Genomic DNA, 23,575 nt, shown 5'->3' with positions numbered 1-23,575 from the left:
ATACGAACAGAATCTTTCAGTTAGCCACTGGTAACTGTGTCGGGAGCACGTACACACCTTGGCACAACTCTATTGGTGCTATTGCATGCAAATATGCCCAGGCCAGGCCGCCTAGAGGCTGCATATTTACGTGCGCTCAGCGTCAAGGACTTAAAGACACATGTTGAGGATAATGCACTAGGCCTGTGCGCCCTCTGTTTTATTTTGTGATTTACATGCATTCAGACCTCCCCAGTCTCTTGAGTGCAGAAAGGCATACCATATACATGGGATTGGTTCTGGAAATAAATTATAGGAAGCACTCCAAACAACTAGCTTTTTGATTTTCATATATTTATGAAAGAAAGCATCATATAGAGACAAAACAGTACATCAGAGTACATGCACAAGATCTCTCCACAGTTCCTCTATCTAGACAAAGGCAAACTCTAAGCTACATACATCATATATAGAATTTTCATTCTCCTCTGACTGTCCTATGAGGCTGCATGACCCCTGTCCCTCTGTCTGGACAGTGCTGATTGGCCCTGTGCTGATTACATTCACCCTTCCAAAAGAAAAAAAAAATCTCTAGCAATACACTTGAAACTGAGCATGTGCAGAGTTCCCCTGATGCTCTGTACTATCAGGAGATGGATTGGGGGCTGTGAAAGAAGGGCCTCAGAATCCAGCCTTTTGCCAGAGCATCAGTGTGACAAAAGCCGGTGCTAGAGGAAGCATGCGGCTGCAGTAGAGAGCACTGATCATAGAGTCGCAAAGGGGATGTTTGCTTCCGTTCCATCAGGACATGTCCTCCAGTGCTGCGCCTCTATAATGACACTACAGAGAGGCTGCCCAAGTAACATGCAGCAGAGGCATCCCCTGCATCCCCCTAGATGTACATGCTTTAACCCAGCAGCGGCCCACTAGAGGTTATAACATTTATTACAGAGGTATTTTTAATACAGCACCAAAAACTTACATAACACGGAGACGGAGAGTATAGAAACCAGCAGCCGGGCGCCCTAGGCAGCAGTGCACCCTAGGTGGCTGCCTAGTTTGCCTAGTGGTAGCACTGACCCTGGGTCAGAGTCATCAAATAACTGTGTGATTTGGGCCTTAAAGTCTAGAAAGGCTGTAGTAAAAACCCCAGATGAAAATGCAGAACTGGCCACAGCCAACAATGTTAAAAAGGACTCCAATGATGGAATAGACTCTAGGAGCAGAGGGCAATAGGATTTCAGGCTGAAGCTGTTGGGACTATTAGTAGGCACACTGCAAGCAACCCCACAGATGTAAGTAGAATGTAAGCTGGGGACACTGGTTAAAGTAGGGCCTGCCCGCCCTGTCCTCCCTTCCACCCATGTCTCGAATCAGGCATGTTGTGACTACATAGAGGAAAGGCAATGACACCCAGAAAACTGGTCAGATGGCCAGTGGTTACTAAAGTTACAAGGGAAGGAACAGATTGAAGATCAAAGATTCATGTGGCTCTTTGCAAGAAGGGAGATACTTCCTTGACACTGTCTGCCAGAAAAGAAAGGAAAGTGCTCATGTGCAACCCAGTGGATAGTGCTAGTGCTTAGTCCTACATCAGTAACATCTTCCTCTACAAAGCCAGCAGTAAATGAGGGATTTTAAAAGTGCCCAGTGACCCTTGTAATTGAGGTAGCTCCCTATGCTCAGCCTGACTGGCTTACTCACAAAGTCAGTTTTCAGAGGCAGGTCAAATGCTGAGGCAAGGCCAGCAGCTTTGAACATGAAAAGAGCTCTGCAGCTACCTTTCAACAGAATAGAGTCTGGAAAGCACACTACTCAGAACCCAGTGGCCAGATTTCACTTCCAGGATAACACGGCAATGTCCAGTCCTATGGGGTCTGGACATGGCACTCCAAATGCCAGGCTCAGGGTTGCTCTAGCGACAATGTAGGGAAGAGTCTTGATTAAAGAAGAAGAATCTTGTAGTAAGAAAAACGGTTGTAAGTAAAACTAAGCTACTTTTAATTCAATCTTGTTTTATTGAGAAAGAAAAATGTACAGTAGACAGTTATATCATTCAATAACAAAAAAATAGCATTAGACATCATTGCAATACTGGTAAAATATCATCTCATGGTTTAGACAATTCGTGAGCTTTGATTGATTTAGTTTGATATACCGGTATAAGCCTGTATAGCTATATCGTCTAACCTGACTTATTAAGGGTAGGTGAGCACCACTATCCACTCGAGTGGCTTCCACCTATTAATAACAAGCTAGGGCTTTTGTTGCTGTGCTAATCGCCTTTTCTCTGAGGGGGAAGCTCTGTGTGTGCCACACTATCGGTCTGATGAGACTAGAGATTATGATTCAGGTGATCGTGTAGCACTCCAACATATAAAGGGAAAGGAAAAAAGAAGAGTGGGGATAGAGGGGACAAGGTAGTAAGGAATATAGATATTAAGAGGAAGATATTCCACTCTGGTTACACAGTTGCGTTGCTGTAGCCCATGGAATAAATTCCGCGGAGTAAGGAAACATAGACCACGAGGTCCAGGTCTTGGAGAATTGCTCCTCCTTACCCATTTCCTGCAACAACATTCGTTCCAAGCTATTGATTTGTTCCACTTCAATTGCCCAATCCTCCAGGGAAGGCACGCTTGTCGACTTCCAATGTCTGGGCAGAACCGTTCTAGCTGCCACCAGAAAGTGACACAGAACATCTTTTTTGACCGATTTAAGCAGGTCAGGGAGCATAGAAAGCAGAACTATCTCAGGAGAGGATGTAACTGAGGTCACCATGAGTCTGCAGTACAAGTCGAGGATCTTTTGCCAGAACCTCCGTAAAGGGGGACATTCCCACCAAATGTGGAGTAAGGTTCCCTTGGATGACAAACAATGCCAGCAGGTATCCAGAAGTGCCGGGTTTATCCAGAGCAAAACCCGGCATCTGTACCAATGGGTCACCAACTTGAATCCTTTTTCTTGCATTTTGGAGGCTAAGGATATTTTGTGTGTCAGAATGAAGCACTTTTTCCAATCTACAGGTAAAATGGAGTGATCCAAATCTTCCTTCCAGGCCTGTGTGTATGGGGGGAGGTCGGGATTATAGACCATATGTATGAGAGAGTATAGTTGAGAGACCACATGCTTGGGGGGGCAGTCTGGAGCAGCATGCTCTCCAAGTCTGTTAAGTCAGTAAGTATATCAGGCAAGGATGGGAAGGTTTGAATAAGGGATATCACCTGTTGCCTCTGCAGCCAATGCGTCGAAGTATGGGAAAATGGGCCGGAGGGAACGTCTTGAATCAGAGAAGAATCTGAACACAGGACTTGGGCAAGTCGCCTGTGGTCCTCCTTACACCAAGGGCCAAAACTCGCTCCCTGTAGGGCCAGTGGAAAAGCCGGAGTTCCAAACAGTGGAGTCATGGGTCCTTTCAGAGGAGATAGTGTCTTGGAGGAATTAATTCGGGTCCAAATTTGTATGGTTTGTCGGGTGAGGTCGCTAAGGGGTATCCCCCCTTTCAGGAATTCAGTAGGCATCCACGGTAGGGTGCGGACATCTATTGAATTGAGATGGCTCTCTATTTGTACCCATAATTTGGTGGGGGAATGATGGAACCAGTTAAGTATACGTGTGAGTACTGCTGCTCTGTAGTATGTAGAGGCATCTGGAGCTCCAGCTCTACCACGAATCTTGGGGAGTGATAGAGTCTCATAGCGTATCTGAGGATGAGTCCCCTCCAGATAAAGCAGGAGAACAGTTGGCGGTGCTTCTTAAAGAACCAGGAGGGTATTGAAATGGGAATTGTCTGGAACAAATAGAGAAACCAAGGGACGACGTCCATTTTTAGAGCATTCACCCTGCCTAGCCATGATAGGCGTTTCTTCGTGTAGTTTGATAGATCTGTCTTGGTTCTAATCAGAAGGGAAGTATAGTTCAGAGAGAACAATTGGGACCTTTCTGTGAGTATTTGGATTCTGAGGTAACGGATGGAAGTGGAACCTGTTTTAAAGGGAAACTTAATGGAGACTTGGCGGAGGGCCTCCTGGGACAAAGAGATGTTCAGGATTTCTGACTTAGTATGGTTCACTTTGAAATCGCTCAGCTTCCCAAACCTTTTGAATTTCCGCATAATATGTGGTAAAGATAGATGGGGTTGGGTTACAAACATTAACAGGTCATCCGCAAAGAGAGACAGTTTGGAATGTGTAGGGCCTATCGATACACCTGAGATGTTAGGGTTATTGTGCAAGGCAATTGCCAGGTGTTCCATGACAAGGACATTGAGAAGGGGAGATAGAGGACAGCCTTGTCCCGTGTCCCGTTATGGATGGAAAATTTAGGTGATAATGAGCCATTCATCCGAATTCTAGCAGAAGGAGAGGAGTAAAGGGACATAATTCAGGATAGCATTTTGGGGCCCAGATCTGAGACATCTGGAGGAATTGCCAGTTGATCCGGTCAAATGCCTTTTCTGCATTGACCGTCAAAAGGCATAGAGGGACGTCATGGGTGCGTGCATAGACGGTAAGAAGCAGGGTTTTCAGGGTGTTATCCCTTGCCTCGCGACCACTTACAAAACCCACCTGGTCCAGGTGTATGAGGCGGGGGAGCAGCGGCTGCAATCTAGTGGCTAAAATTTCGGCATATATTTTCAAGTCCACTCCAATTAACGATATGGGCCTATAATTAGCGCACAAAGTAGGGTCCTTATCCGGTTTTGGGATAATGGTAATGTGGGCTTCAAGAATTTGTGGAGTAAACGCCGAGTCTTCTTATAGGGTGTTGAGCACCTTAGCCAAGAAGGGGGTCAGTAGGGGAGCAAATGTCTTGTAAAATTTAAGGGTGAAACCGCAGGGCCCCGGGGTTTTACCGGACGGGGTGGCCACTATCGCCCCTAAGACCTCGTCTGCTGTAATTACCTGCTCCAGCTCTTCTACAGTATTGCCATCCAATGTAGAGAGCTCCGTTTCCTCAATATAAGACTGTCTATCGGTCTCAGGGGTAAGGGTGGGGCTAGAGGAGACGCCGGGCGATAGATTGTATAGTGTTTGGTAGAAATCTCGGAATGTTTGTGATATCTTGGAGGGCTCACTGAGCATTTCTCCAGAAGGGGCCCGAATCTGGGGTATAAATGTGGAAGACGTGTTTGGGTGAAGGGTGCGAGCCAACGGTCTACCGCATTTATCTTGGAATCGGTACTGATGTAATGCAAGTGTGTCCACATAAGTACGAGCCAAGGCCTCATACAAGTCCTTGAGTTGGGATCGAGCCGTTGAGACCTCTGTAAGAGCCACCACCGTTGGGGCTGTTGTGGAAAATTATATATTAATGTATTGTCATAAGTCTCCCAGTGTGTGTTCAATCGCAGCCTGCTCTAAAGAGCTGACTGGGGCAGACCGATCCTGGCTGAGACCTGTTAGGTAGTAGAAAACTTCCTGGTGTTTGGAGAGAAGTGTTTGCGGAGAGAGGGCATGTCCGCCAGCAAAGGGCCCCTGTGCAATGCACAGAACGATCGTCTGGTGGGGATGCGTTCACTCTGCAAAGACATTATCGGTTTAGAGGTGTTTTGCTCTTGTCACCCCTGGTATGCCTGATCAACATGTTTGGGGTGCCATGACATACACCTGCAGATAATCTCCCATGCACGAGGAACTTTAGTCATCGTCATTTAGTATATTGTATCATGTCCTGTAGTCATTGTTCATTGGTTGTTTTGTGTTCTGTTGTTAAATCCTTATATGGTCACTCACATCCTGTGAGGTCATATCCTGTGAAGGAAGCGATTGGCTGTTGGTGCCAGGGCTTCCTGTTTGTGATTGCTTTTGTGGTCTTTTTGAATAAAGGAGGCAGACTGAGAGCTGGAAGGGCAGTCTTGCTGAGATGAGAATGTAAGAAGGATGTGTTGTGATTCTATTTGTAAGCATGAGGCACACACCAGAGGAGAGACATATGATCAAAAGGTGAGATGATATTATATTATTAGACGAAATTGTTATGATTAGAAACAGGAGATTTGGCTGTGTGCTTTGCGTACAACCAAATTTCGCTAACAGAATGGCGAGCCAGGTACTTTATGGAGAAGACAGGACCCCCGTCCACATCGGTGAGAAAAGGGGGGAGAATGGATCCCAGTTTAGGACATTTCTTTCCGATGTGTTGGGGAGCCTTTGCTCTGCAAAAGAAACATTTTTCGTCTTTTGAAATAATGCTGGAAGTTTGATCGTATGTCTGGTGTGTGTGTGTGTGCCTGTGTGTGCGTATGCCTGCGTGTGTGTGTGTGAATTGTATCTCGAATCTTTGTGTAAGAAAACTGTGTGTGTGCGTGTGTGTGTGTGACTGATGCTGTGTAACAAGTTTGTAATGCATATGAGAAATATAACTGTATGAATTGATATTATTTGCAGCCTGCAATGTGTGTGTGGCTGAGTAGTTTTGTAAGTAGCTGAACCTGTAAAGATGCCATGAGTTTAGTGAAGGGGCAGGCATTGTTGTTTTTGTATTGAAAGGGGCTACGCCCTGGGGGAAGGGAAACTCTAATGTTCTGAACAGACATACAAGCATTCACTGTCTGTATCTCTCGTTCCTGTGAAAGCTGATGTGAACTGAGTTTGAGGGTATGTTTCAGCCGTGTAATTGTGGGTTATGTGGCTTGGTTGTTTCATTGGATAGCATGTGTTCCTAAGTTGTGTTTTTTTTTGTAACTTTAACACTTTTAAATGTTTGTCTAAGCGTTCATTTAGTATCTCAAATGTGTAAGTTTTTGGGGAGACATTTTTGGTTTTGGCAGGAAAATGGTTTTTGTCTGCTACTTCCTTTTGTTCTCTTGTTGTCTACCATATGACTAAGGTCAGCCATTTTCTTTTCCTTTGTGTGTGAACTTTGAAATGTTTATCCATCTTGGTCAGTTTTGGCGGGAAAATGCGCCATTTTGTTGGGGTCTGGCTTTTGTTGTGGTCACCATGTGCATCGGTGGCATTGGTGGCCATTTTGAAGACCTGTGAGGCTTCCTATAGGGAAATCTGTTCCATTGTGTATTCCTTTGTGTGTGCAAAGCCATGTGCTTCAAGCTACAATCTGGCTTTTAGGCACCATTTTGTGAATTCTATTTTTGTACTGTTTACATACTTTTCAAGGAAACTATTGCGTTTTCTGTATTGAATATTGGTTTTAAGTTGAAATGCCTGTCGCATATCCAAGAGCCCATGCATTGTTGGGACATCACAATAGGAGCTGTTTACACCCTGTGGGGGTCTCAGGCTTCTAGGTAATAGCATGGGGGGAGTTCTAACTCTCAGAGTCAAATAGAATGTATTGTTTAAGACGTTTTATTTCATGTCTTATGTAATTTTGTGTCTTGTCATTTGTTAATGTCGGCCATTTTCTGTAGTCCTGGTTTCATTCACCATTTTGCCGTGGACCGATTTTCGATTGCTGCAACTGCCTTTTTGTTTATGCTGATTTTAGTCTCCAGTGAAATATCTCTTCCTACTCAGGTGTGCAACAGGATGTTGGTGGGAGGGGCTTGGGGTCTTTTGACTTGTGTTTGGAAGGACGAAATCATTTTTATTTTTAAATTATATTAAGGTTTATGCTGTAATACAGTTTTGGGTAGCGAGCAAAGAGGAGGCATCCAAGTTATTGTTGTAATATCTAGGTACAGAGAGAAGCCATAATATTGTTTTGAATAGTGGAGGATTTCATGGTGTTTTGTAGTTTGTCTGACAGCACATTTATAGGGCTGCCGATAACCGGTTGTAGAGCATATAAATGTGAGGATTAGTACGCTAGCACATCGGGAGGCCGTGTAAAATAATCGGAGAACGCCGGGTGCCAGTACTGTAAAAATAGTCACTAAGCAGTACTGATCCGAAAACTAGTGCAAGGGTGCCCTGGACGCAGGGACCGTCATAAGCAATTCGAATCGTCATGGGTAATGTTGGTCCATGCGTTGGAGGAAAAAAATGAGGCTCCACACCAGTCAGACAGCTGCACCTCACATGAGATCTGGGTTTGGGACTCCGGACATGAGACCCCTTAAAGATTGGCAGATATGGTCAGAGGGTACAATAAGGTGTAGTCCTTTGGAAGGTACTTTTGATGTCTGGAGGTACGAGACCCCAGAATAAAAATACCTTGGAAGTAATTCAGCTGTGGCTTCAGAAATCTGTAATGTTGAGTGAGTTGGTGGATGCGTAGTACACATTTGTGTGATTAAAAATACACAGGCCTGTTTTTGAACTTTGTGTGGCTGGTCCATGCAAAGATTTCGAAATGCTCTCGTGCTTTACAAATTGTATTCTTTTCTATCGCTAAAAGAGTGAAGGCAGCATTCCATCTGGTCGTTTTTATTTTTTTCATTTTTCGTTTTTGGGAACTATGAAATATCTCCCCTACATTTGTATCTAAATGTTTGTCTTTGTTTCATTGTTTGTATGTGATAACAAGATGTTTGAACCTCCCGTGACAGCCCTCTTGCGTGTCGCGGCTGTTGTATTTTAGGAAAAAAAAAAAAAAACGTGAAAGTAAGATTTACAGAGGGTTTAGTTATTATCGGTTTTGTGGAATGTCAGTGACAATTTACCAATGTACATGAATATTGTATTGTTTACCATTCTTTGAAGGATAGAGTAATAACTTTTGTTTATAAGTATCTTTTCAGGTCCAAAGAGTTGCTGGAAGTGTGTGCACAGGTGTATAAGAAGGTAAAAGTATCATAGGCTATTTCACTGTTTTATTCTGCACCGTTCTAAACCCTGCATGTCTTCCTCCAGTTTGTAAGGAGGAGGGAAGAAAAGGGGGGATGAGAGTGGTGAGAATGACACATTTTCAAACCAACAATACTAACCGCTCTAATTCTAACCAAGTATGTGCCAAGACTGTCTGTCTTTCTTTGATGGAATTTGAATCAGCAAGCAGCAGTCTGGTGAAAGAGGCTCCCATCCCAGATGCTAAGAACCTTTTTGTCACTGGTTCCAGGTATTACACCCCGGATGATAAGCCACACACAGGTTATGCAGTGACCACAGTCCCGATGTCTAGGTTATTGTCATATGAGGTTTGTTTAAAGGTCAACCAAAAACAGAATTGTACTTTCCTCATTAGCTGTCACCTACATTCTCAGCTGATGGGGTGGGTGCAATCACTGTAACATGAATTTCAAAAGGTCCACCACAGGGTTCACGAGTCCATCCTGGACCCTGACACAATAACCAGTTTACATTCTTTCCAACCAGGTGACTGGGTCATTGTAAAGAAGCTTGAGGGATGAGACCATGCCAGCCACTGCAAGAAGCTGATCAACCACAAAAGAGTAGAGGAGTATCTTTGTTCATTTATATTTTTTTGTTTAATAAATTTTGGCAAGGGTAACGATGAAAAGCATCCCAACTGGCTAAGAAAGAGAACAGGACACATGGTCGGGTCTACTAGTGCCCCAGCGGTACATGCTACGTGACGTTCATATTGGTGTGAGGAGTTTTGACAGACTAGTAAAATCCAAACAGACACCTGTCAAAAGAACTTAACAGAACATTTATAGAGGGTAATATTAATTATAATTTTAACAATAGCTCTGGTTCTTGCCAGCTTTGGTATCGGGATAACTAGGTAGCCCACAAGTGTGCTACAACTGTAGTTTGGTATTAATGCGGATCTACAGCTTATAAGGTAATTCCCCTAAGGCAAGAGGTTCATGTGTGCTGGTGAAACTCGTCCCAGCATCTTATGTCGCGGCCGATCATGAGGATCTGATGGCGCGAGAGAAGGTAAGAATGGCAGGGACAGCTGGAAGGGAATTGCTTGTACACGGTGGGGGCTTGAGCTTATGAAACGCTTGAACAATTTCTCATCCATTGAGGATGAGATGTTTTCATGTAACTGTTGAAGCTACAAGGAAGTTCCCACAGTCCAAGGGTTTCTGGGAATTCATAAGTAAAGATTGTTATATCGGGATCAGGGATAGTAGTGACAAAGTTCAGGCCCATATGGATAAGGTTTAGATCCCTACAAGGCAAAGCCAGAGCTATAGATAGTGAAGGTTGGAATCCTTTTTAAGGGGTTGGGAATCGTTGGAGATTTAATTTTTTATCTTGCAGCGGATCATAGTGAAGGAAGTAGGGGTATATATACTCATGTTGTTTTTGTTTCTATTCCTTCTATATGCCATGATGAGGTGCTCCTGTTGCCTGATTGGACGCGTGACCAGAGCCTGAGCAGATGACCACATCTTCCCTGATGAGATGCCCCGAAGCCCGACCCACGTACAAGACACAGAGGATCCCAGACCGACCGGCGACTACTACAGCTCACCACGTCATCTCCAACAGAGTCTACATGTCAAGCTGTGTTTTACTTTTTATGGACTAAGAAGAAGATCAGGATTCATCGAGGGACACATGGGATCATATGACAAGAGGAGGGACTGTTGTGGAAAATGTTATATTAATGTATTGTCATAAGTCTCCCAGTGTGTGTTCAATCGCAGCCCACTCTAAAGAGCTGACTGGGGCAGACCGACCCTGGCTGAGACCTGTTAGGTAGTAGAAAACTTCCTGGTGTTTGGAGAGAAGTGTTTGCGGAGAAAGGGCATGTCCGCCAGCAAAGGGCCCCTGTGCAATGCACAGAACGATCGTCTGGTGGGGATGCGTTCACTCTGCAAAGACATTATCGGTTTAGAGGTGTTTTGCTCTTGTCACCCCTGGTATGATTGATCAACATGTTTGGGGTGCCATGACATACACCTGCAGATAATCTCCCATGCACGAGGAACTTTAGTCATCGTCATTTAGTATATTGTATCATGTTCTGTAGTCATTGTTCATTGGTTGTTTTGTGTTCTGTTGTTAAATCCTTATATGGTCACTCACATCCTGTGAGGTCATATCCTGTGAAGGAAGCGATTGGCTGTTGGGGCCAGGGATTCCTGTTTGTGATTGCTTTTGTGGTCTTTTTGAATAAAGGAGGCAGACTGAGAGCTGTAAGGGCGGTCTTGCTGAGATGAGAATGTAAGAAGGATGTGTTGTGATTCTATTTGTAAGCATGAGGCACACACCAGAGGATGAGATACACCAGAGGAGAGACATATGATCAAAAGGTGAGACGGTATTATATCATTAGACAAAATTGTTATTATGATTAGAAACAGGAGATTTGGCTGTGTGCTTTGCGTACAACCAAATTTCCCTAACAGGGCTTGTTTGTGTTGGGTCTCAAGGTCTCAAAGCTTTTGCATTGCTGAGGTTATTGCAGCTGAGGGAACCTTCTTCAAGCGGGTCCCCATCTGAATAAAGATTCCTCGCAGGACAGCTTTAAGCGCCTCCCATTGTAAGGGTAGCGAGGTAGTGTCTGATGCATGATCTATTAAGAAATTAGAAATGGTTTCTGAAACCTTGTGGGAACAGTCAGAGCTTGTGAAAAGCGAATCATTCAGCCTCCACATCCACTCCCTCACCGGGGTGGAAGGAATCATTCGTATTAGATAGATAAGTGAGTGGTCAGACCAGACCACTGAGTCTATCTCGCATTCAGGTGACCAATCCAAACAGTTATGGTCAAGAAGAAAAATAGTCAATACGACTATAAGAGTGATGGACCTGTCATCAGGAACCATGAATCAGACCGAGACAGAAGTATAGTTAAATCACACTTGTTTAATAATAATAATAATAATAAGGTAAACAGAATAAGCGTAGTCAAAACAAGCTAGAGTTCAGTAACCGGATCGGGTAGTCAGCCAAGCAAATGTCAGAGAGCCAGAGATAAACGTAGTAGTATAGCAAGCAGGATCAGGAGCTAGAAGGAACGTCAGCCGAGCAAGTCTGACCGTAGGATAAAGTCTTTACGTCTTTAAGTAGGCAGGACTGACGAACAGAATCAACAACAGCTGGGTAACTGTGGAGAGAGATGGGAGCTGGCAATTAGCCGACAGCACAGCGGCCAGCTCAGAGAAGGAAGGGCTGAGCCCAGCCCTGACACCTGTGAGAAGTGGGTATAGTTGCGATTTTTTGGGAACAGAATCCGCCAAATGACGATTAGACGTAGATCGTACATAGCCCATTTGAATGGCCTTAGCTTAGTAAAGGAGATGGATGAGCGAGTGGTCGATAAGTTTAAGAATGGATCCAGAGGGGCGTTAAAATCCCCACCTATGATTAGTTTACCTTCTGCAAATTCCGACAAGAGCCCAGTAGTATAACAGGCATATGTAGGTTAACTGAGGCACATCAGTGTAACAAAACATTTAAACAGCAGAACACACATAAGATCATCTGTGAAGGAGGGTGGCAGTCCCTGTGGGAAAATGTCTCTTCGCAAGCCCGCCCTCTCTCCTTCACAGAGGAGACATCAATGCATGAAATAACATCATGGGGGGGAAGTAAACATTTTCAACATATGCTATCCATAGACCCCAACAGGGGCCCCGGAAACAAATCTGTGTAGTAATACTGAAATCAGTAACAATGTGTAATAACATTTTAAGGTGAGACTATAAGCGGTGTATGAGAAACTGTATACGGAGAGTTAAAGGTGTCCACGTGGATAATGGCAAGAGGCCGTGGACCCAGCCAGTCCATCTGTCGGCCCCTCCACCTGTATCCAGGTGGGACATTTCCGCTAAATACATAAAGATTAGCCCAATGCAGTAAAATATATTAAAAGCTCAACAATTGCATATCCAAATCAAACATCAGAAATTTGCAGTCCCTTAGCCTCTCCCAAACCCCAGCTAGGTAGAGCACACTAGCAAAGGGCAGGGAGAAGGCCCGCCAATGTTTTGCACCAGCTATCCTGAGACATTGGGGTACGGAGCAGGTCATTTTGTCTCCAAGCGTAACATATGCAGCTGAAATCAGGTGGAACAAAAGAGGAAAAATGTAAAAAGAAAAGAAACCCCCACCCTGAAAATTCTGTAGAGCGGGGGTGGGGGGTTCCAAACATTGACCTGACCAGGAGACAAGAGATGAGCAGTGTACTGGGATGGTGCTAGTCATATGGAGAGCGTTGAAATGGCTTCATGCAACGTCTTAGAGGTACCTTAATCTCCTGGGGAGGTAGGCTGACGTATTCTAGGGCCTATAGAATGTGATCTGGACCTTGGGTGCCTGCGTCGTTGTGGGAGAGGATTACGTGTTTGCACCCTGGTGTTGTCATCCGACGGGTTCAGCCAGTTTGGTACATCAGTTGGGTCTTGTTCCAGAAAGCTGAAAAAGGCTGGGAGTTGATCCGGGTTGGAGAGGGTAAATTTATGCTCAGCCCTGGTCACCTTAATACTGAAGGGGTGTCCCCACGTGTAAGTTGCTACGGCTTGACATATCAGGTCTAGTAGTGGGTGGACCATGCGGCTCATGTGGAGAGTGTTGCAAGAGAGGTCTGGGTATAGGTGAATAGCAAAACCATCAAAGTCCACGGGACCCAAACGCCATACCTTGAGCATAAGTTCTTCTTTAAGGGTGTAATAATAAACCCTGCAGCGGATATCACGTGGGCGGTCACTATGTTCTCTCCTCGGCCCCCCCACTCTGTGCACCAGGTCTAGTTCAATGGGGGATGAAGCCTCTCTTCCCAGGACTACGCTGAGGATGGCAGTGACAGAAGGTTTTAAGTCTGTACCTGCCGTGGCCTCCGGTATGCCTTGTAGCCGTATATTATTCCTGCGGCTCCTATTTTCTCCGTTTTCTATACGCAATTGATGTTGTCATATGCAGTGCAGGTGCTCCCTGGAGGCCCACTCGAGGGATGTGATGCGGGCAGCATGGTCAGATTGAATGTCAGCTAGGGCAGACACTGCGATCTTATTAGTTGAGACCTGCTGTTGGAGGGCCTGGAGGCCTTTGTGGAGTGAGGTCTCAATTTTGATCGCCCAGGACTCAAACTCCACTCAGAAGGCCACCAGAAGGGTCGAGGCCTCAGATCTAGGCGATCCTCCTGAAGCTTGAGGGGCCATATCCCCAGGGCCTGTGTCCGGAAGCGGGGCAGCAGGAGTCCCAGACCTTGATGCCACAGCTGGTAGGTCCGAGTGCAGGACAGGGGGGTCATCCAATTCCTAGCTGCTGTCTGTCGCCGGCTGAGCGGGGGGAGGAGGCTTGCCCTTCCCCAGGTTTCGAGCGGGTGCCATCTTGTCTTTGGGAGTGTGGGTATCAGACTGAGATGTGCAGAGCAGGTATCGTTGGATTGTGCCCTGTTGCAGATCCGTGGACTCAGTAGATTGAGCACTGTGTGCGAACATGCTTTTCAAAGATGTGCGATGACTGAAGGAAAGGTTGTCAGCTACAGGTGGTCACAGAGCTCAGCATCTCATTGCTTAAGCCATACATGGTCATGCTCCTCTGCAAAGTTGTACGGATGGGGACCACAGGTGGGCGCTGACCCTGCTGGGCTACTCTTGTGGCTGTGCAGGGAGTGATCCAGGCACAGAGGGGTAAGGAGACCAGGAGCGCATGTGGATACTGCAGCTTGGGTGGAGCAACATGGCCGCCACTAGTGGTCGGGGCCGTGGTCACAGTCCGCGTACTGATGTGGGTAGATGGTTGCTAGTATCTCCTATGAGGGCCACAATCCACCAGGCCAGGATGCCCCCAGGGGTGGGTGAGGCTGAGATTATGCCCAGAGGAGACAAGGGGCTTCTGGGGTGTAGCAAGATGGCCGCCACACTCAGTCTCTGGGGCCAGGGCCGTGGCTGAACTTTGAGCACAGATGGGGTGAATGTTAACTTAATATCCCCGTCGGGGGTCTCGATTGGCCAGGCCAGGATGCTCCTGGGGGTGGCTAGGGTTCAGATTGAGCCCAGGAGAGACGGAGAGGCCGCTGGGTGTAGCAAGATGGCCGCCGTCACTTACCAGGTCCCACTGGTAGGCCTACTAGAGCGGCACAGGGGGGGATTGTGGGCCCTGAGTAGCAGGCTGGATGTCCCCAGTTGTAGTGCAGGAGGAGATCCGGTCTCAGGGCAGGTGTAGCAGCCGGAGGCAGCGCCGGCACGGCATCCGGGTGAGCAAGATGGCCACCATTCTCCGTGAGTAGGCCAGAGCCATGGCCTTTCCTCTCAGGCGGCCGGAGCTCTGCGATCGCCGTGATCTCGATCCCAGATGGCGCCCTCCTGGTCTGTGGGACTCCCTAGGGCTCTGGTGGGGTTAGCGCCAGTCCGCGGGTGAGTACAGCTCCAGGTGCGTTCTATGCCTGGAGGAGCTCACCCCAGGCACATCTACTCTGATCTCCGTTCGGCCACGCCCCCCACTAAGCTACTATTAAACATGTAGAGATGAACAGAAGATGTCTACCCCCTAGGACATTAGCAAAAATCTGAGACATGCTGGTCGTTGGAGAGGTTATCCTGAGCTGGTCTACAATTTTTTGTTTGCCAGTGTCCAATCCTCTTTTATGCAGCAGCATAACCTGAAGGTGAAAGAATTCCTGGGTTCCTCTATGGAAAAGAATGACATACAGTAACATATTTTCAACTATTGGAGACATAGAACAGAATATAGAATGGAACTATGAGAAAATTATAAAATCAGATGTGTTTTTCAGTCCCAATTATTGAAAAGAATTCCCTTTCTATTTCAAGACCCCCCTGCAATGTTACATAATTATCTGTTGATCCTGCCAGGAGAAATGTTCATTTATTATTCACGTCATTAAAGTAGAATATTTGGATGTCAATAGTCTGCTTTGAGGTGAGAACATAAGTGTTCTTTACCACCCTTACAGTTGCTATGGCTGCTAGAACTACAGCAGTAGGTAGATATGCATGGAGTGGGCATGATTATCAGCCTGTAGATACCACTCATCAGCAGCTGTTGTCCATACATAGCTCCATGGGAGATGTCATTTGTGCAGCACCACTTCAGGTGTTGTGTTCTTTAGGGATCCTGACTTGGGGTACAAAAAAGGCTCTAAACTGTGAAGAAAGCAGTATTGCATATATGCCTGTTCATCTCTGTGTTAGCTAAACCATCATTCTGTAGCAGAGTTCCCAGCACCAATCAGATTTCAGATATGTACGAAGAGTGTCCCCTCCACTCGTCACTGTGTTCCTCTGGCAGTCTCTAGGTCAGTGTTTCTCAACTCCAGTCCTCAAGGCGCACCAACAGGTAATGTTTTCAGGATTTCCCTCAGATGAAACGGCTGTGGTAATTACTAAGGCAGTGAAAACTGATCAAATCACCTGTGCAAAATAGTGGAAATCCCGAAAACATGACCTGTTGGTGCGCCTTGAGGACTGGAGTTGAGAAACACTGCTCTAGGTCACTATTGTGTCCACAGTGACTACTAAGTCAGCAGGAGAAAACAGTGCAGGTGTTCTATTTTAGCAGCCCAAGGAGTTGAATTGGATTGTTTCCAGGAGCTCTGCTGTTTTATCAAACAGGCTGAAAGACAGGTATGTATAATAATACTTACTTTCTTCACAGGTTAGTGCCTTTTTTTATTTTGTTCACCCCCTGAACAAGAAAATAAAGGGACTTTATAAATATACATTAATGTTTAACTTCAAGTGTCAAGGTGATAACATACCTGGTAATAAATAAACTCTAAGCAACCCAACTTATGGGTTTGGAAGAAGCAGTAATATAATATATTGTAAAATAAAGTACTACTAATAGCAATAATCACAAGAAACAGTAGTAGTAGCAATGCATATAAACATTTTAAACATTTTAATGAGCATGTAAGATGAATTGTATTTTTTAGCATCTATAATCCTTTAAGTGTTGTAACATTTCTACGATTCATTTTCCTTCCATTAGATCAATTTTAAAGGTTCAGCTTTTGATGTAAGATGATGTTAGCTAATATTTATAATGTACCATGATGCTAACCTATTAGTTGTGTTTAGCTATCACAGCAAATTATGTTTTTTCTGTTTTTTTTTCTGTTTAACAAGTACTAGGCTGCATGGCCCATTAAAGCGTGTTTATATCTCCACAGTCTGTTCATGATTAAAACACAAAGCAAAAAACTCCCAATCTAGATTGAGAGTTAATGAGCTACACCAAGACATCATTACATGATTGTTTAATCTAACCACAAAATTTACTTTTCAATGCACATTTAATGGTCTTTCATGGAGCTTGAGAAAATGTGCAATCATATTTCCCCTGGCATTAACAGTTTGCCAATCTTCTATTGTGTTTCTCTCCACTTACCATACAGTCATGCATTATTTTATTCCAGTCTTCCCCAGTTACTATCCTGAATAGCACCGTAATAGCTTTACCTGCCGTTGAGAAGTTGGCATGCCTAGGTTGTGAAGACCGAATGAATAAAAAAAAAAAAAAAAAAAAACACAGCACGCATTAGTTTTATCTGACAAACACAACAGTTACAACATGCTGATTATTACTATGAGGTGCTGTTCCTATAAACACTTTGTGAACAAAACCCACATTATAATTGTAACAGTACTTAGGGAGTTAGAGTGGCAAAACACTAAGAACTATGACATACAAAATGTTTCAGTTTGTTAATTAATTTTCTTTTCAGCCACTTTTAATTCTAAACATCTTTAAAAGCGCAGTTTAATTTATATGAAAACTATTGCTAACATTTATAATGTTTTTTTCTGACTGTGAGATAAAACATTATTTTTACATTTTCTAAATGAAGATCACACCTTAGTAGAACCAGTGTAAGCCCCTATCCTGAAACAGATATTGCTAATAAACAGATTTGGTTCTCAACAGTTTAACTGCACAGAAATTCCATATTTTTTTTGGTAATAGAATAGGTGTTCTAATTGTAATTAGACTATGGTGCTAATTAGTTATTTATTTCACCGGTTTTTCCTAAGATCTGGAAAATGTGCACTGTCTTTGAGACTTATGCCGCGTACACATGATCAGAATTTTTCGGAAAAACCTTTGGTGGTTTTTCCGACGGAATTCCGCTAAAGCTTGTCTTGCATACACACGGTCACACAAAAGTTCTCTGAACTTTCGACCACCAAGAACGCGGTGACGTACAACACGAACGACGGCACTAAAAAAGGGAAGTTCCATACGAAGCGCGCCACCCTTGGGCTCCTTCTGCTAATCTCGTGTTAGTAGAAGTTTGGTGAGATACGATTCGCGCTTTTCAGCCTCATGCTTTTCAGATCATTACTGCTCTTCAGTTTGTGCTTGTGGGTTCGTATCTGTTCTTCAGTGCATGTAGTCAGTTCGCATCTGGGTTTCAGTGCGTATTATTATAGTACGTATTTGTTTTTCAGTGCGTTCTTGTCTGCTCTTTTCTGATTTTCAGCTCGCTCTTCTCAGGCCTTTCTGTTTTTCAGCACTTTCTGTTAGTTCGTTCTGACCAGCTGACTGTTTTGAAGCCATGTTGCGGTTACGTACTCGTCGTAGAGTTCGTGTTGTGCGGGGGCTTGGTGTTGGGGTTCTTGCTTTGACCCAAGCCCAGTCCATTAACAGGGAGGGGAGGAGTTCATGGACCAAGAATTGGTTGCTCCAGTGTGACCAATTCTGTTATATGCCTTTGTTGTGGGTGATCCAGGAGAATAATCCTGTTGATTTCAGGAATTTTCTCCGAATGACGGACCCCGTTTTTCACTTTCTGTTGGCTTTGCTGTCCCCTTATATTACAAAGCAGGACACCTGCATGCGGCAAGCCATCACTCTTGAACAGAGGCTAGTCGCCACGTTGCGGTACTTGGCGACAGGGAGAAGTCTGCAGAACCTCAAGTTCTCAACAGGCATCTCCCCCCAGGCTCTGGGGATAATTATTTCAGAGACCTGTTCTGCCATTATACAGGTCCTGCAGAAGGACTATATTAAGGTAAGTTTTCTCCTTTAACATCACATTTTATGTATTTTATGTTTGCTAATGTATTGTATTTCTTTCATCATTCCCTAATTACCGTGATTGTAATATGCTGTGAATGTCCCCTTTGTCCTCATGCATACTGTAAGCTTTTAATGCTCTTTTTTTGTCCTTCATGCATATTTGCCTTCACTAACCTCCCCAGCATGCTATCCTGGGCCCATACACACCTAGCCTAGTCACTTAACAATGTATTTTGTCAGCTCCATAGTAGTGCTTTACCCTAAACACACCATAAAATGAGTACAAATGTTATTGTTAAATAAATTTGGGCAGAGTGCCATAATCTTTTTTTGGGGTCCCAAACTCTAGAACCCCCCTAAAATTTTTACAATGGGCCATCAGAGGGGGCGAGGAATCTGATAAGTGTACCTTATCTTTTTGTCTTTAAATACTCCTTAAAATAAATGTTATGATGATGTTTGGCCAAGAATGTTTGTGTCTAATCTGCTTGCAATGTTATGTGCAAAAGTAGTAATTTTATTTTTTCTGGTTTGACTCCACAGTTTCCTTCAATGCCACAGGAATGGCAGACTGTGGCCTCCCAGTTTGCCGAGCAGTGGGACTTTCCCAACTGCGGAGGGGCAATCGATGGGAAACATGTCCACATTGTCCCACCACCCCATTCAGGGTCATACTATTTTAACTATAAGGGGTTTCATTGTATCGAGTTGATGGCGGTGGTGTCGGGGACATATGAGTTTTTATATGTGGACGTGGGGAAGAATGGCCGGATGTCGGATGTTGGAGTCTTTGCCCAGACAGGGTTCTACCGACATTTCCAGAGTGGTGGCTTGGGATTGCCACCTGCTGAAGGGAACATGGAAGGACTCCCATTTGTGTTTGTCGCAGATGAAGCATTTGGTCTGGGTGAACATCTGATGAGGCAATTCCCCCAGAGGACCCTCACCCCAGAGAAGAGGGTTTTTAATTACCGGCTGGCCAGAGCCAGAAGAGTGGTGGAAAATGCGGTTGGTATGATGGCCAGCCGGTTCCACCTATTTCTTACGGCAATCAACATGGCAGAGTATAAACTGAATCACATAGTGCTAGCATGCTGTATTCTACATAATTATTTAAAGAGAAATGCTCCAAATTATGTGGCCTCAGTTGGGCCTGAGGCCGCAATTCAAGACATAAATCCAATGACGGCCCTGGAAGCTGGCCGTCCTGGCTTGCTCCCCCAAAGCGCCTGTGATGTGCAGCAAAAGTATCTTGACTATTTTACGGGTAGGGGAGCCATTGCTATGCCAGCAAATTTTTGATTCTTTTCTAAAATTAAAAATTATTTTGATCTGAAATCATCTTGAATTTGATTTACTGCTTGTGTTTCTTTTAGCTGTCTCCTCAGTTCTCCTAGTGCACTTGTAGTGCCAAGTAGATTTTGCTTTATTAAATAACCCCCATTGTGACTGTAAACACCAACTTAATACAAAAACTGGTATTGAGCATTGAAAGAAGAAGCCACACATTGTTGAGTATAAAAACTTTTACTCTGTGCACATTCACATGTGCGTTGTAAAACATTTTTCCACCAAAAATACATCTTTGTTTAATTAAGTTTGACATTTTTAGTTTTATATTTTGCTTTAACAGGCATGTTTCAAACCATAACATACACAACTCTGGAACTTACAAAGTTCAACGTACAAAAAGTGAAGGAAATATCAGACATGAGTATGTCAAAACTGTGTTGATCTTGGCTTCATCAGATGGGGTGATGTCACCCCTGTAAAAGCCAAATTTTGAAGATGTACAAAAATTGGGATTCAAAATGGGGATTTCTCTCCTGTTCTCATGCCTAATGTCAACATGTGCTAGCTCCCATCATGGGGGATCAAAGGACATATTTTGGGGGTGCAACCCCTTCCTCTCACCTACTAGAGTTGCGAGGAAGCGGTTGCACCCACAAAATGCGTACATTGATATCCCATGATGGCAGATAGCACATGTTGACACACGTGCATTTTCAAACTTTGGCCTTTAAAATGTATTAAAACTTTAGGAAATTTCTCAAAAAACTTCTAAAATGGTGTCAATTTGTTGTTTTTTAGATTGTCCCTAATACATCAATCATGTTCTTCATTTTTTGTTCAACATCATTGGTTTTTTGCTTTATGATGTCTGAATCCCAACTACACACCATTATGTCCTGCATTAGCATTTGTGCACTTGCACTACTGAAATGAGGAGTTTGTAATTCCACAACATGCACATCACCTAAAATCAAAAAAACACACCATGTATTATAAATATGCAGGCATACATCTATTACCTGAAGCTGTGGTCTCAGACACTCACCTGTTGTGGTCACTATTTCAACCACACCATCCACCTCTCCTTCCTCCACATCCTCAGGTTGTGGTGTGCTGAGTTCCCCTTCTTTATGAAGTTGGGGGTTCCTGGTGTCCTCAGTCCCGAGTCTTTTCTCCTCTATGAGAATTAAACAAAAGGTATACTTAGCACACAGATATTTGAGGCCAGAAATAGGATTATGAAACATTGCTTGGAAGTGTGGTACAATTGTCTGTTTTGGCACAGTTCCAAGCTGAATACATGATTTTTTTCCCTTAACAAACCTGGAATACTTAATTTTTTTGTACAATATTCACACATGGAGACGCCCCTAGTATCCCCTGGAGCACCTGTGAGGGACACCCTAAAAAGCTTGTTCTGGTGTCCCACACTAGTGCTCCAGATGTGTAAACAGCTGCTGAGTGTCTTCTCCTTACATTACACTGAATCAAGTTTGCATTTCATTCTAGTTACAAACACATCTAGACAACAATGTACTAAATTTATTTTAATACAAATAGGCATTACCAAATGTAGTTAACCCTGTATCTGCAAAAAACATTGTATTATTAGTGGGCGAACGAACAATGTTTACTAGGACCGATTACTGTGCCCACAAGCCTGAAAATTGCCATTTAAAACTGTACAACAGTAAAGAAAAGCACATGGAGCTTGCAAGTAATAATAATAATAGGAACACAAGACAACTACTTACTTTTTAGAAGCAGTTTCTTGATCCTGCTGTACTGATCCTGCTCCCTCAATTTCAGGTCTGACTAGCGTTTCCTCAATTGCTCCTCGGATTGCCGTACCCCAAAATTCCTGTGCAGACTTCTCACAACTTTAGACATGATCTTGGCCTTTCTCACATTTGCATTTAGGTAAGGTCTATACTTTCCATCATAGTCGGCCCTCTTCAAGATGTCCACCATCTCCACCATCTCTACAAAGGACATGTTTGGGGCCTTATATCTCCTCCGGGATCGGGACATTTCTGGCTCCGGGCTTTCCTCGTCGTTACTGGAACTCCACACCTGCTGTGTCTCCGCCATGTCCTCTCCCACTGCGCTGAAAGAGAAGGGGCGGGGAATATTCTAGAAAGAATGTCAGGGGCAGGTGGCGCGGGCGGAGTTTCACGCATGCGCAGTGTATATAAAGCGTAACGCCCGTGTGTCGGACGTACGATCTGTGAGTGGAGAAAGTGCCGATCGTGAGAACAAAGGTAACATTTTAACTTGGGGCATCAGTGGACTATACTGCTTCTAGATTGAGGCCTATATTGTGATAAGATTATGAGAGTTTAGCCTGACATTAGTATTTTTCACTTGTTTTTTTGTCTTGCAGAAATAATGAATCCGTTCAAAAAGCCTGAGTTTATGAGCCAGTTTATCAATAGGTAACAGGGAGCTGCCCAGTTTGTGGCAAGTCAAACATAATTTATATCATAACAGACCAGCTAGGAAGGCAGCGCTGGAGAAACTGCTGGAATTTGTGAAGATGGAGGTCCCCAAAGCAGACAGCAATTTTTTGGACAGGAAAATTGGTAGCTTGAGGAGCACATACAAAAAAGGAGCGTAATAAGGTCCTGGCATCCCTGAGGTCAGGAGCAGCAGCAGAGGACGTGAATGTACCCAGTCTGTGGTACTACAACAAAATGGTTTTCTGGAAGACCAGACTGAAGTGAGGTCATCACTTTCCACACTTCCTTCCCCCCCAGCTGAGGCTTCCGAGGACCAACCTGGGCCTTCCACCCAGGAAGAAGTGGAGGAGCCCAGGTTGAGGCAGGTATAGTATTTTTCTACATATTTCTTGTCCTAAAATTAATGATGTTAACTAGATGTTATTATTGATAAGAAATGAATGATTGAACAAAAAGTGTTTTACATATCAATAGACAGTAGTGGCCAAAAATGATTGGGACAAGAATGAAAAATGCTGGGGTCAGAATGATAGTCTTTTCTATTTATTAACATTCAATTTGCAACAGTCATGATCTGAAAAATGTGTGTGATTGATGAAGCAAAAACTAAAACTATGTCCCTTTTTCATACACAGGAAAGCCTCAGCCAGGATGAGGGTCTGGAATGTGGCAGCCAGAAGGTGGCAGGGGGAAGTGGCAGCCAGGAGGTGGCCGGGCCCAGTGGACTGACCCAATTCCAGGTCCCTCCCCTCCGCCTTCCACCCAAAAGGCCCAGGAAGGGGAGGAACCTGGAGGAGGCAGCACTTGCCCTCATTCAGGATGCTCATGCGACCCTGAGAGACCCTCCTTTCAAGAGGGCTATGGCTGCATAGTAGCAGCGAAAATGCAGGAAATGAAGGGGGGCCAACGCCTCATCTGTGAGAACATCATTTTCCTGACCATAAATAAGGGGTTGAGTGGCCAACTGACAGAAAACACATATCTTTCTGAGTTTGTCCATCCTCCTCCTCCTCCTCCTCCACCTCCTGCACCTCCTGCCACAACTCGACAAACAAAGCCACAGCGTGCAGGGAAGTATGCAACTAAGAC

General features: G+C 44.4%; 1 protein-coding gene across 3 annotated transcripts in view; it reads right to left on the bottom strand.

The window, feature by feature from the left end:
- The window catches only part of NALCN (sodium leak channel, non-selective), a 948,399-nt gene that overhangs the window by 62,561 nt on the left and 862,263 nt on the right, over nt 1–23,575 (bottom strand). For all 3 annotated transcript variants that reach the window (XM_073614438.1, XM_073614437.1, XM_073614436.1), the window contains one exon: nt 17,103–17,196. In XM_073614438.1, coding sequence (XP_073470539.1) covers nt 17,103–17,196 — 94 coding nt within the window. The remainder of the gene's footprint in view (nt 1–17,102; nt 17,197–23,575) is intronic.

Source organism: Aquarana catesbeiana, linkage group LG02 (assembly GCF_042186555.1).
Source record: "Aquarana catesbeiana isolate 2022-GZ linkage group LG02, ASM4218655v1, whole genome shotgun sequence".
NCBI lineage: Eukaryota > Metazoa > Chordata > Amphibia > Anura > Ranidae > Aquarana > Aquarana catesbeiana.
The sequence above is the reverse complement of the archived record's forward strand: the minus strand, read 5'-3'. Positions and strand labels throughout refer to the sequence as shown.